Genomic DNA, 14,796 nt, shown 5'->3' with positions numbered 1-14,796 from the left:
GGAGTGCCAATTTCTCATTTACTTGTTTGGCTACTGCCTTATTCACATTTGGGCCATCCATGCTTAGCATTAATAGTTTGTTTAATGGCAGTTTCATATCGTTTAAATCATTTATCAGGCTTGAACAGATTTTGTCAGCCTCTGCGCGACCTAGAAATACTGAATTTAAATACGCACTGCAATTTCTATCTGATTTGGCACTCCAGAACCTGATATATGTATCAAGCTGTTTTTTTACTTGAGTAGTCGTGGTTTCATCGAATGCCAAAGTGAAAAAATTTTGAATTTTTCAGCACTGTGATAATTTCATTTTGGAAATATGGTCCAAGACCATGCGACAAAATATAAGAAACTTTTTGGTCACTGAGCTGCAACTTGTTTGCAACAGGGTGACCTTCAAACATCACTTGAAAAAGTGGAACTAGATCTTCGCAGGAAGCAAATGAAAAATTTGACTCTGCCACTTTCATGATCCACAATGCTTCTGCTTTTGCCACCAACTGGTTGCTGCTTAACTGCAGACCAATTGCATTGCCTGCTGAAGTCAAGCTTGACCCTTGATCAGGATTTACACTAGCGGAGGAACTTGAATCAAACAAAGTCATCTGGCCTCTGCTACTTTTTGCTGCATTCAGGTGTTTTTTGCCCTTGACGTGTTGCATGAGCTGTGAAAATCCACTGTTTGAGATTTGCACGGGACAATTACAGACTGTGCAATATGCTTCATACTCATTTTTCCTCTGAGTGCACCAAGTGCTTAGGAGGTCATCATTTACATCTGTAGCACTAAGCCACATGGATTGAAACTTGGTTCTTCCAGCAGGCATTTTCCTAGAAGGAGAAAAATATTTTTTATTAATGTACACTTATTAAAGTTTTTGAGCTTGCTTCAAAAACAAGAAGCAATCTTTCGCTAAGTATGAATTCAATGAGAGCATGGCCATTTATAATTCTTTGAAATTAAACATAAAACTAATTTAACCTGTAATAACATGCATCAAAATCAGTTCCAACTATCAAAGATATTAAAATATATACAAGATGCAAAAAGATAAAAATCTCAAACACAGGAAGAAATTTTTTTCATGTGCACACCTATACAAACAAATACATGTCAACAAAATTTCAAAAAAAAAAAAAAGGAATGATTTTAAAAATTTAGGAACAAAAGGAATTTGATTTCTACATAATGGAAGCACTATACTAAATTTTTTAACTTTTCAAGGTCTTTCAAGAGCATTGAAACCCAGCAAAAAAGAGGAGTTGGGGAGGAGGGGGCTTTAAAATTAAATGACTCAAGTGTGGAAAAATTTCATAAAGAACATTAAAATTGCACTTACCTAACAATTTAAATTAACCAATCATTGATGATGAACTTCAGAGGGAGTCAAGAGTAAATTGGCAAAAAGAAACTGCAAAAAACACCAAATCAGAAAATTAACTTTAAGCACATACAACACACAATACACTAAGAAACAACAATAAAAAAAAAATATTTCAATTCAAAAGTTAGAAGGTAACTTACTTTAAGATTTTTATTAATTCAAATTATTTCGCACATGGAGAATTTCAGTTTTAGCAAAGCAAGTATCAAACATCAAAAATATTACATTTATCAAAACAAATAAAACAATTTTCATTAAATCAAAATTAAATTTTCATTAAAAAAAAAAGCTTTTACTGTAAAGTTGCATAAATGAGTAATTAACTAACATCATGATGAAGCTGTGCAGAATCATCAGAGTAAGATAGATAACATAACTTCAGCAGGACTCAAAGTCTGTTTGGGGTTTTAAAAAACTGCAAAAATACAAACCAGAAATTAAAATTAAAAAATAGCAACCTATATGCAACATACATGCAAATATGTCAACTTAGAAAAAAAAACTACACTAATAGAGTATATTTCTGAAAACGATATAAAACATTCTTTTAAAAATTCAATTTTTATGAGAAAAGTTTGCAGTGTAGAAAAAGAAAATTCAAAGCAAAACTTACCTCAATAGAAATACAGGAACAAGGTGGATAACTTATACAGCAGTCAAACAGCAAATCAAATAATCATTGATGAAGAACATAACACTTCAGTGGGAGCATGGAGTAAATAGGGCGCAAAAAAAACTGCAAATAACACCAAACCAGAATTAAATTTATTTATATATATATATATATATATATATATATATATATATATATATATATATATATATGTATATAACAGTACATTAAAACGCACAATCTAAACAAGTAACATTAAGAAAAATATTTTAATTCAGGTGTTAGAAGGTAACTCTTACTTTAAGTTCTCTATAAATTCAAATTTAAGCTTACATGGAAAATTAGTTTTAGCAAAGCAAGTATCAAACAAATACAATAAATTTATGAAAACAAAATTAAATTTTTATAAATCAAAATTAAATTTTAAAAAAAATAGCTTTGTTAGTGTAAAGAGGTATAAGTGAGACATTTTAAAATAATAACTTACGTGAAGAAGGTGTTGTGCAGAATCATCCGAGTAAGACAGATAACATAACTTCAGCAGGGCTAAAATGCTAACTGGGGTTTAAAAAGACTAAAAATACAACCAAAAATTAGAATTAAATAATAGAAACCCATAGGCAACATACATGCAAATATGTCAACTTAAGAAAAAAAAAACTACACTAATCGAGTACATTTCTCAAAATTACATAAAATATTCTTTTAAAAATTCAATTTTTATGAGAAAAGTTTGTCATTGTTTGTAGCGCAGAAAAAGAAAATTCAAAGCAAACCTTACCTCAATAGAAATACTGGAACAAGGTGGATAACTTATACAGCAGTCAGACAGCAAATCAACCAATCATTGATGAAGAACATAAATAACATTTCAGTGGGAGCATGGAGTAAATAGGCCGCGAAAAAAACTGCAAATAACACCAAACCAGAATTAAATTTATATATATATATATGAATATATGTATATAACAGAACATTAAAACGCACAATCTAAACAAGAAGTAACATTAAGAAAAATATTTTAATTCAGGTGCTAGAAGGTAACTCTTACTTTAAGTTTTAGGAAAGATCTTTATAAATTCAAATTAGAGCTTAAATGGAATATTAGTTTTAGCAAAGCAAGTATCAAACATGAAATACAATATTTATGAAAACAAAATTAAATTTCTATAAAAATGGCTTTGTTAGTGTAAAGAGGCATAAATGAGAAATTTTAAAATAATAACTTACATGAACATAGTATTGTGCATAATCATCAGAGTAAGACAGATTATATAACTTCAGTAGGGCTCAAAGTCTGTTTGGGGTTTAAAAAAACTGTAAAAATACAAATCAGAAATTAAAATTAAATAATAGCAACCTATAGGCAACATACATGCAAATATGTCAACTTAGGAAAAAAAACTACACTAATCGAGTACATTTCTCAAAATGACATAAAACATTCTTTTAAAATTCAATTTTTTATGAGAACAGTTTGTTACTGATGTTTGTAGTGCAGAAAAAGAAAATGCAAAGCAAAACATACCTCAATAGAAATACTGGAACAAGGTGGAAAACTTTTGCAGCAGTCAGACAGCAAATCAACTAATCACTGATAAAGAACATAACAATTCAGCGTGAGCACGGAATAAATAGCCTGAAAACACTGCAAATAACACCAAACCAGAATTAAATTCATATTATATATATATATATATATATATATATATATATATATACATAAACAGCACATTAACACATATAATTTAACCAAGATGTAACGTTAAGAAAAATATTTCAATTCAGGTGTTAGAAAGTAACACTTACTACAAATTTTAAGATTTTTATAAATTCAGTTAAGGGAAAATTAGTTTTAGCAAAACAAGTATCAAACGTCAAATAAGATACATTTATGGAAAAAAAATTATTAAATCAAAATTAAATTTGCATGAAAAATAGCTTAGTTATTGTAAAAGCGGCATAAATAAGAAATTTTAAAATAACTTATGTGAAGATGATTTTGTTCAGAATAATCAGAGTAAGTCAGATAACCTAAGTTCAGTAGGGATCAAAGTCCATTTGGGGTTAAAAAAAATGTAAAAATACAAACCAGAATTTAAAATCAAATAATAGCAACCTATACGCTACGCAACATACATGCAAATACGTTGACTTGGAAAAAAATTTACACTAACAGAGTACATTTCTCAAAACAAAACATTTTTTTTTAATTTAAATTTTACAAGAAATACTTGTCATTGTTTGCAGCGCCAAAAATGAAAATTCAGTAATCTAAGTAAATCTTACTTCAGTATGTTGTGCAGAAATATTGGAACAAGGTGGACAACTTATGCTGCATCAAGTCAATTTACTGAGAAAACTGCAAATAATAAGAACCAGAAAATAAAATTTAAAAAAAACGAACTAAAAAACCACAATATTGAATTTTATTCAGAAGATAAAAACTGTTTTCAGATTTTTAATGCAAAGCTTAAACATTGAACTTAAGGTCGTGATTACACAGTCCAATTCCGAAAACAAAAAATAAAAATATTGAAATTATATATATTATGTATATAAATCAGATTTTAAACAAGAAAACAATTTTTTTTATCTTTTAGCAACATAAAAATCAAAGAATTAACTTACTTTATGATGTGCGTAACTTACAGAAAACAAGTGACGATTTGTCGAACAGAAAATTAAAAAAATTTAAAAAAAGAAAGAAAGCAATTTTGTCAAATTTAAGATTTTTATAAATTTTGCTAAGGCTGGTTTTGAGAGCATATGAGTGGTAATTGATGCAAATCTAACGGCTTAAGTCATGTTTTTCTTAAGATTTTGATGAATTATATACACAATAATTTTCCCCATAGAAAAACTTAGACAGAATTAAACTTACATTTTTTACACCAAAGTATTTTGAGATGTCACAAACACTTGGTAATGATTTCATTGAGCAAGTATAGCTTGTTTAAGTAAAACAATTGATTTACTAATATCTACACAATGAATACATAAACTAAAAGTTGCTTCTTGTACTAAATAATGTTTCGCAAACAGACATACAAAGTAAAACACATTATTATGATCAGAAAATTTGACACTTCTGCTTTTTTTTAACCGACTTCTAAAAAGGAGGTTATGATTTTGTCTTGTGGCTTTTTATGTATGTTTTCGTTTTGCTCCAAGAATACTGGACCGATTAGAAAAATTCTTTTTCTGTTTGGAAAGGTATACTTTCCAGATGGTCCCATGTTAATTTTGTCTCGATCTGATGAGGGGTCCTGGAGAAATCTAGGAAACTTCAAATTTATGTTATTTCAGAGAATAAAAAAATTTCTAACCTTGAGCATATGATTTCATATAATCCCACTTTAGGATTAGCACGTGACAGAGTCCAAGTCTGAAAACAAAATAATAAATATTTTTAAAATCCGATTTTTATAAGCAAACAATTTTGGTTACCTTATAGAAAAAAATTTAAAAAATTCAAAGTATAAACTTACTTTGCGATGAATGAATGATGTGCAAAATCAACTGAAAACCAGCCAATTATTTTATGCTTCAGCAGGCCTCAGAGTCCATTAGCTGAAAAATGCTGCAAAAAAATACTATTTACCGAACAGAAAAACAGAAGAAAAAGAGTAATTTAGAAGTGACATATGAAATTTAAGTCATTTCAGAATATAAAAATTATTACTTTGATAATTTGAACTCATTTAAGAGCCAAACTTTAGGTTGAGCACGTGGACAGAGTCCGATTCAGAACAAAAAATATAAAAAATTCGATTTTTATAAGAAAACAATTTGCTACATTTGATTTTTGAAAAAAAAATTTAAAAATTCAAAGCAAAACTTACCTTAGAATGATGGGCAAATTCAACTGAAATTCACAGTTTATAAATTTACGCTTCAGCAGACCTCCGAGTCCACTAGTCGAAAAAGCTGCAAAAAAAAATAATTTACCTAACAGAGAATTAAAAAAAATAAATAAATAAAAATATGAAAATGACACATATGAAATTTGTTAATGAGAAAAGTTATTACTTTGAGAATTTGAACTCATTCACGCTAACATTGCAGGTTTCGCACCACGACCACGTGACCGAGTAAAATAAAATTCTGAAAACAAAATAAAATAATTTTTAAAAATCCAACTTTTTTTTTTTGTAAGATAACATTTTTAGTTATCTGAGCAACATAAATATGAAATATCAAAACATTAGCTTACCTTATGAAGTGCGGAAATCGGCCGAAAAAGGCGCAACAACTTCAATCTTCCTTCAGCACATTCAAACATGGAAGCTATCGCCCGAAGCAAACAACTGAACAAGTAACAAACGAGAGAGAAAATCCACGCTCTCTCTCTTTCTACGTTAGGTTTACTACGTATTATCTCGTTTCATTGATAAAACCGGATTCGATTCATGACGTCACTTTTTAAACACAAGAGAGCTAGCATCGTTCATCGCTTGCTTTATATGCGCAGAAACGAACTGCGCACACGAGCTAAAGTCGAATGCTGCTCCGCTCAGGAAGAAACACTGTACGAAAGATAAAATGACGTCTGCGCGTGGCTTGCGGGAAGGAAAGGCAGTAGCTGAAATTCAGAAACACACACACACAAAAAAAAAAGGAAGCGGAAAACTGAAATTATAGGAAAATATAGGAATTATAGGAACTTTTTCAGAAATATAGGAAAATATAGGAATATAGGAACGCTGCGATGCCTGCACGTTTGGTGCTAGATGGATTGGGCGTGGTGGACCAGTCCCTTGGCCACCCCGATCTCCCGATTTCTCGAGCCTCGATTACTTTTTATGGGGACATCTAAAGAGTCTTGTTTATGAGACTCCAGTTGACTCAGATGAGGATCTCGTCGCTCGCATATCTGTAGCTGCTGCAGGTGTGCGTGAAATACCAGGCATCTTTGAACGTGTACGCCAATCGCTGCACCGACGCTGTCAAGCATGTATCGCTAATGGTGGACGCAATTTTGAACACTTACTGTAAACATGACACTTGTTAACAACGATTTCAATAAAATCTTTGTTTTCCTTTCGGCCGTTATTTCCCCTGTTTACGCCTAACCACGTCACTTGCGACTATACATTCCTATACAATAAATCCTTGTTACAATGTCCTGTACCAACCATTAAAGTTTGTACCATGAATTTGGGACCACCCTGTATATAAAACTTTGGTTTTTAAATAAAATTTCTAAAGTTGGAAGAGAAAAAAACCTTTGTATAATCTGCAGCGACAGCGAATAATATGATGAAAAAAAGCAAAGTTGATTTTGATTTAACATTCGATTTCAGCAAATAAATTAAAAATGGGAAGAAGTAATATTTTAGCTTTTATAAAAATTAATCTGAAAATAAATATTTCTTCTTGGGATTGCGACTACAATATGCTAATAACTTTAAGACTATGAGTAAAGGTAATGGTGCTAGAGCAGTAATGAGGGCTCTTTCTTTGTCTGTGAGGCTTTTTATTTTACGTAGAGTGGAATGATTAAAAGGAAAATTCATGCTTTGTAAACTCTACAGCTACCCTACACCCTACAGGCACAGAAGAAGTTTTCGTAAGTGAATCCTAGTTTTAGGTTAAGGTTCAATTTTTTTTCAATCAATCAATTTTCTATGTTATTTTTTTAAAAAGTCCCTGATATTTCCCTAATCAATAAAGTTCCCTGACTTTTCCCTGACTTCCAGGTTCTGTCATCAAGCTGAAGTAGCATAATTTGCAAAAGTACATATTCACAAAATTTTCTGACTACAGAAATGAATGTTTCTATATTTTGATGGCTGTAAGATTTAACACATTCAAAAATGGGAAGATGCACAAAGGGATATTGTACTACTGTCTTATATTTCTTTTTACCTTTAAAGAAAAGTCATCAACAAATCACGCTTATATCACTTAATGTGTTACTGTTCCATGTAAACCTCGTTATTGTGACATCCGGCTTTCACGACACTTCCGACGTAACGTCACATTTTCTAAGTCCCGAACTTACGGCATACAATCTTAATGTTTATTGACTCCTAATGTTAAGACCATTATAAAAACAGAACTCTGTCAATTGAAAGGAATGCACAGTGGATGGATTTTGAAACTTTGACTAAGGAAGTAGCAGGAGAAGAGAAGGACCATTGCTACTTTCAGCTGTAGTTTGTCATTGCAAATTTCTCCCATGAGAGAAAAAGATAAGGGCCTCTCATTGGAGTGAGAAGGAACACACAACCTTAAAGCATAGAAAATAATTAGAGAGTGTTTTTCCACTTTAGAAAGGTGGGGATTAGCTGTCAGAATCTAAACCGATTGGGACCAAAAGAAGAATCCTTTAATAGGTTTCTATCTCCCAGATAACTACTAGAAGCCCTTTTTTTCATTTAAAAACCAACTTCATCAAAAGTATGGTGGTTTATTGTTGTTAAATTGTAGCTCAAAAAGTAAACAAACCCTTATTGAAAAGCATTTTAAGAGTAATTTATTATAAACTAATGTTTAATCATGAATTTTTAAACTATCTCGGGAAAGACGTCACACCAGAGATGACAAGGCATATTGTTGATAGTTCAAAACGCAACATAATAATAAGGTTCGACTGTATACTGCCTCTCCTTTATAGAGAGAATAACTAGTGTGATCATATAACCAGTATGCAAACAACATTATTACAAGACATGATTTGGAGACTCATACTTATTCTATAATAAGTTCTAAGGATTTATTCCCAAAATAGGGCTCTAATATATTGTTTATGTTCTTAACACTTGTTATTCATCTTTAAAAGTAAATAATTTATTGCTAAACTGTTTATGAAGGCACATATTTGAGTCTTATACCACATAATAATCTCTCTGTCCAATTTTATGCAGAATGAAACCACACATCTATAAAATTAAATTCTTACAGAATGGTTCTTGTCAAAGATATTAGCTTAAAAAAAATACATACTTGTTTTCCAGTAAAACCTTGACAAATGACCTTAGTTTCTTTATTTATATTAAGATGATTCCGAGTGTGAGAATAACAGCTTCGTGTATATGAACGAGAAACTACAAGTAAAAGAGAGTAATTTTTTTAAATAAAGGTTAAAATACTCTACAAGAGTTAAAGTATAAATTGTAAAAACACTATGGGAAAAAATATTTTACTATAACTTGATTAGTATACATAAATGTCAATGTTATAAACAGGGGGTTAAGCCTGTGTATAATCCCTTCCTGTGAGCTCTAAAGTTTCTCAATGACAGGTGCAGATTTTAGGGGGGCCCAGGGATCCCTGTCCCCCCCAAAATGCATGAATCAATTTTTGACTTCTCTATAAATTTTTCTATATAATTATTTAAAAAGAACACAAAAACCACACAGTATATTTTGAATAAAAGTATTTTTGTTTGCCAAATCAGTAACACTGGAATCAAAGGCCAGAGTGGCAGAATACATTTAACTCGCTGGTTTCGAATTCAAGAGAACGTAATATCGCGATTCGTCCATTAATTTTTCTATGATGGAATCAATAATTAACATTTTTAATAAAAATGTTAATTATTGGTGAACTATGATTTTCTTTATCATATAATATTAAAATGTAAATTAATTTAAAAAACACAAACAAGGTATGGGATTATTTAATAACCTTGCTATAATCATAATGACTGTTCCAAATTAAAATTGCTCATTGTATTGCATCTCGGTGACATTATACAGGGTTTAGTTTTTTTATTGGCTTGAAACGTTTAAGATGTTTTACATCCACATTCAAAGTAAGATTAGTGCATAATATTTATATACTTAGAAAAGTATATTCATTGGCCTGAAGGGATCCAAAAAATAAATAAATAAAATAAAAAATAAAGTCATAAAAACTTTCTTATGAAACATTGTACGTTGCGCAGGGGGGGGCTATTCAATTTCCCGGGCCTTTTTCAAAAGATTTTTCTGTATCCGCCCCTGCTCAATGGCTCCTCTGCTAAAAATCAGCAGAGCCCCTAACTGCATACTAGATTTCTATGCTACTAAGAGCCGCAGGGCCTTTAGTTGAACCGTATGGCAGAGGCTGTGGCCATGTAGATCCAGACTTGAACAGACAACCATTTTAGTGGGAGTCATGATGAAGTCTGAAGCAGAAGCAGTGATTTTGATAGAAAAGTGGGGATGGTGGAGGCAAAAAAAAAATGACAACTAAAAGTCATGGGATTTTTTGCTGCAGCAAAAAAATGAAAGAAAAAAAAACAGCAAAATTTTGCTAAGGCTGGTTTTGAGAACATATGAGTGGTAATTGATGCAAATCTAACGGCTTAAGTCATGTTTTTCTTAAGATTTTGATGAATTATATACACAATAATTTTCCCTGTAGAAACACGTAGACAGAATTAAACTTACATTTTTTACACCAAAGTATTTTGAGATGTCACAAACACTTGGTAATGATTTCATTGAGCAAGTATAGCTCGTTTAAGTAAAACAATTGATTTATTAATATCTACACAATGAATACATAAACTAAAAGTTGCTGCTTGTACTAAATAATGTTTCGTAAACAGATATACAAAGTAAAACACATTATGATCAGAAAATTTGACTTTTTTTAACCGACTTCTAAAAAAGAGGTTATGATTTTGTCTTGCGGCTTTTTATGTATGTTTTCGTTTTGCTCCAAGAATACTGGATCGATTGGAAAAATTCTTTTTCTGTTTAGAAAGGTATACTTTCCAGATGATCCCATGTTAATTTTGTCTCAATTTGATGAGGGGTCCTGGAGAAAGCTAAGAACCTTCAAATTTCATACGTTGTGGCTACGTAGACCAACTTTTGTCAGCTGCGCGATACCTCACTCACAGGTCATGTGGTTTTGGCATGAACGGTGCACTTTTTCGACGGAGGAATCTTGACTTGAACAATATTTAATTCTCACGCATCGGGATGTTTGATTTTCACGGAGCCGCCTGTTAATTTTAACTATAGTCCTTGTAACGTATTTATTACTGATGTATTAAATCAGTAAATTAAGTGTTTTTTGCGGCAAAAATAGTTGAATTAATTTAATATAAAAATTTTTTGCTAATAAATAACTTCATTTAGTCATTAATTTTTTTTAATATTTCAGTTTTGAAATATATTTAGTGTTCAATTCAAGAGGAATTGACGACAAAAATCCCCCCCCCCCCCCACCTACTCCAACGATTAAATTTATATTCCTTATTAAATATATCGTAACTGGTGTCAAGTGGCGCACCACGGAGGGGGCTAAGGGGCTTAAGCCCCTCCCAGAGGCCAAAAGGAATTTAAAAAGGGGCATCAACCCCTTCACCAAATCAAAAAGAAGGCATAAAATATCGTTTTTTGGTCTTTAATTTTTGAAAATTTTTGTAGAACGGTCCCCGATCTCCACCCCTTCCTAATTTTACCAAAGATGACATTAAATAATTGTTCTAGGATTTCAATTTTATAAAATATGTATATTAGGATTAGATCCACTTACTCGCTTTCTTCATTAACTTGGCTAAACATGGCTTTCTGGGGATTTTCATTTCAAACTATTACCTGCAGGGGATCTTTCCTTTCCCCTTCCTAAAGATCCCAAAATATAGCTTTGTAATGAGTTTTTAGGAGGGATAAATCCCGAACCTCCCACCCCTTCTTCGGACATGACAAAAGACAGCTTAAAATTGCATTTTTAGAGCTTCAATACCAAAAAATTTCTGTGGAACCCAAACCTTTCCCTACCCTAATATCACTAAACATAATATTCAAAGTGCATTTTTAGACCAACAATTTCAAAAAAAAATTCAAGGAAAAACACCCTATCATAAAAGTCTCAACATGATCAAGCCTACGCTTAAGGCCTATTCTAGATCCTTGGTTCAACTTGGTCTGTTTTTTGGGTCTGACACAGTCTCGATTGTCTTTTGGATTGTGGTAAAAGACAGCGCTAGGAAGTCTTCCCCATGTCTCAATATATAAAATTATGTTTCTAAAATTTTTCCAGGAAAAAGGTTTAGGGAAGAGCCAGACCCCCGAATCCTGACCCTTCTTATAAGAGAGCTTAAAATGCATTTTTAGGACTTCAATTCCAAAAAAAAAAAAATGCTAGAGGATCCTCAACCCAAATTCATTTCCTAATGTTACTACCAACGATGTCCTGAGATTGCATCTTTAAGATTAAAAATAAGAAAAAACTCTGAAGGAGATCCCTAAATATCCCCTAAAACTGTCACTCCCAAAAATAGACTATGCATGTATTTTTAAAACTCAATTCTGTGCCCCCCCCCCCCCAAACGTTGATTCGAAAAAATTAAAATTTTGTTCTATGAGATTTCCACTGCTTTAGTTAGTCCCACCACCCTTCTGCCCCAAAACTGTCTAATTTTGAAAAAGATTTCAGGAGGAAGCCTTGAATATCCCGCATCCTCGTTCCAAATGAAGCCCAAAGTCGCAAAATTCAGTAAAATAAAGTCAGTTCAATGGCGAAAAATTCCCAGAGGTGAGTCGTTGGATTCTTAACGTTGCTCTATGTTTGTCTAAAGTTGTATCTTAATAAAGAAGACCGAGTTTTAAAAAAAATCAGAGCAGATCCCTCATTGCCCCCTCTAATGTCTCAAAGACAGCCTACAGTTGCGCTTTTCAGAGTTCAGCATCGGAAAATTTCTGGAAAGAACACCAGAGTCTTCTCCATTTCCTCAACATCACCAAAGACAAATATAGAATTGCGTTTTTAAAGCTTCAATTTCGGAAAATTTCCAGGAGAAACCTCGACCCTCTAAAGTCAGCAAAGTTAACCTAAAATTGATTTCAATTTTGGGAAAAAAATACAGAATTTAGAAAATTTAATTGAAAAAGAGATTTAATTTTTAAAAAAAGGGGGGGGGGAGGTTTTTCCACTAGTGAGGAGCACAATACTTCTTTTTCTAAGTAATATTATTAGTTTTCTTTATCCATTTTTTTTTTTAGTTTGAGAATGATAATGTTGATGTGTGTCTTATTACCATATTTAAAATTTAAACTCACTTTGTAGTCAGATGGATAAAGACAGGGAAAGTACTGAGAAGAGCAAATAAAACTATTGTGTTCTTTTAAAGTTTTTAAAAGTTGACACCAAATTTTAACTACACTAAAACGAAATTTAAAAAAAAAAATCTGTATCAATCTGGGGGGGGGGGTGTTCTCAAAATATGCCCCTCATTTCACGCATGAGAGTTCCTTACGAAACTTCTAGCCCCTCCCAGGAAAATCCTAAAAATCCTGGGTGCGCCACAGCTGGTGTCCCATTTCTGATGTTTGAGTATTCTAGAATTAATATTTCATGATGCCATCAGTTTAATTTACAGTTATGTCAATACAGTGAAACCTGTGTAAGTTGACCACTTGCGGTGCAGTACTTTGGTGGTCAACTTATACAGGTGGTCAACTTATGAAGAGGGGTAATGATTTTTTTTGTCATTTCTTGCACCACGTATTCTTTTTTTGACTAATTGACACTTACTCTTTCCGCTCAACTCACTTTCATTGTTTAACATTACTTTGAAACAATAATTTAAAATGCTATTCCAATATTTTTAGAGATTATTTTCTCAGAATGACGTATAATGTGTCATGTAAATTTAAAATTTCAGTAAATTGATCAAAAAATAAATAAATAAAAATAAATCATTGTTTATAAAAAGTTATTTGGTATTAATAGTTCCTAAAAAATTATTGCTAATCAAAAATAACAAATTTTTTGCTTATTATTTTTTTTTTCTCATATACATTTAATACATTTATAACCATGATGACCTACTTTTCAACAAAATAACTCCCTATTGAAGTTTGTAGTTTTGGAAATTCCATATGTGTCAGCTAATTTTCTCTGGATTTCTCCCTTTTCAATTAATTTTAATACTTCATATTTTTTATCAATCTCAAGTTCAACTAACTTTCTTTTTGAAGCCATTTTATGTAAAACTATAACACAAAGAGCAACAAGCTGGACTCTTAATAGTTCTAAAAGGCAGTTGAAAATAAATGTCCTAGTTCTTAATCCCTTGCACCAGAAATACTGCAATGCAAGTAACTTTTACTCTAGCACAATTCCAGTGCTGCCACAAAATATTGCGACTGGAAAAAAAAATACTTTGTACTTTTCTACTGACACATGTTTTCATTGAACAGAGAGTACAAAAGGTAATCTCAAATAGAACAACAAAAGAAAAACAAGTTTGGAGAATAAAAGGGTTCTTAGTATTTTTCCAATGTGGGTTAAACTTACAAGGAGCTTTAGTTATGCTGCTGTTTTATTTAGTTGGTAAAATGCTGGTCTGGCATCAAAAATATTCTTGGAAAGCTATAAAAAAATAATAAAATAATTTGCTAAATTAAGTTTTAAAAAACAATCCAAGTGGTCAACTTACAAAGGGTTTTTTACAATACTCCAAACCAAATTTGAGGTACATTAGTGGTCAAGATAGACAGGTGGTCAAGATAGAAAGGTGGTCAAGTTACAGAGGTTTTCCTTCATTATACGAGAAAGGACTAATTCTGTTCCTGACAAAAGCGGTCAACATAGACAGGTGGTCAACTTACAAAGGTGGTCAACTTTACAGGTTTTACTGTACTAATTAACAGACTTTGTTGGATTTTTTATGTACTATAATCGCACCCCTGCCTCCCCCCCCCCCCCCCCCGCGGAACCATTTTTGGGGTTGGCAACATCTTAATTTGTTTTCCTCTTGCCAATACCTTTCAGAAAAACGCCCATGATTGTATCACAATAGTTGAAAGGAAAACCACTTGCCTTCGAGCAAAGTTATTACCATCTCCC

General features: G+C 31.8%; 1 protein-coding gene across 2 annotated transcripts in view; it reads right to left on the bottom strand.

Annotated features, from left to right (window-relative positions):
* LOC129219310 (succinate--CoA ligase [ADP/GDP-forming] subunit alpha, mitochondrial-like) overlaps positions 1–14,796 on the bottom strand; it is a gene marked incomplete at its 5' end in the record, with an annotated part of 324,980 nt that overhangs the window by 298,773 nt on the left and 11,411 nt on the right. For both annotated transcript variants that reach the window (XM_054853659.1, XM_054853660.1), the window contains 1 exon segment: positions 8,950–9,050. In XM_054853659.1, coding sequence (XP_054709634.1) covers positions 8,950–9,050 — 101 coding nt within the window.

This window comes from Uloborus diversus, chromosome 3 (assembly GCF_026930045.1).
Source record: "Uloborus diversus isolate 005 chromosome 3, Udiv.v.3.1, whole genome shotgun sequence".
In the NCBI taxonomy this organism is placed as follows: domain Eukaryota; kingdom Metazoa; phylum Arthropoda; class Arachnida; order Araneae; family Uloboridae; genus Uloborus; species Uloborus diversus.
The sequence above is the reverse complement of the archived record's forward strand: the minus strand, read 5'-3'. Positions and strand labels throughout refer to the sequence as shown.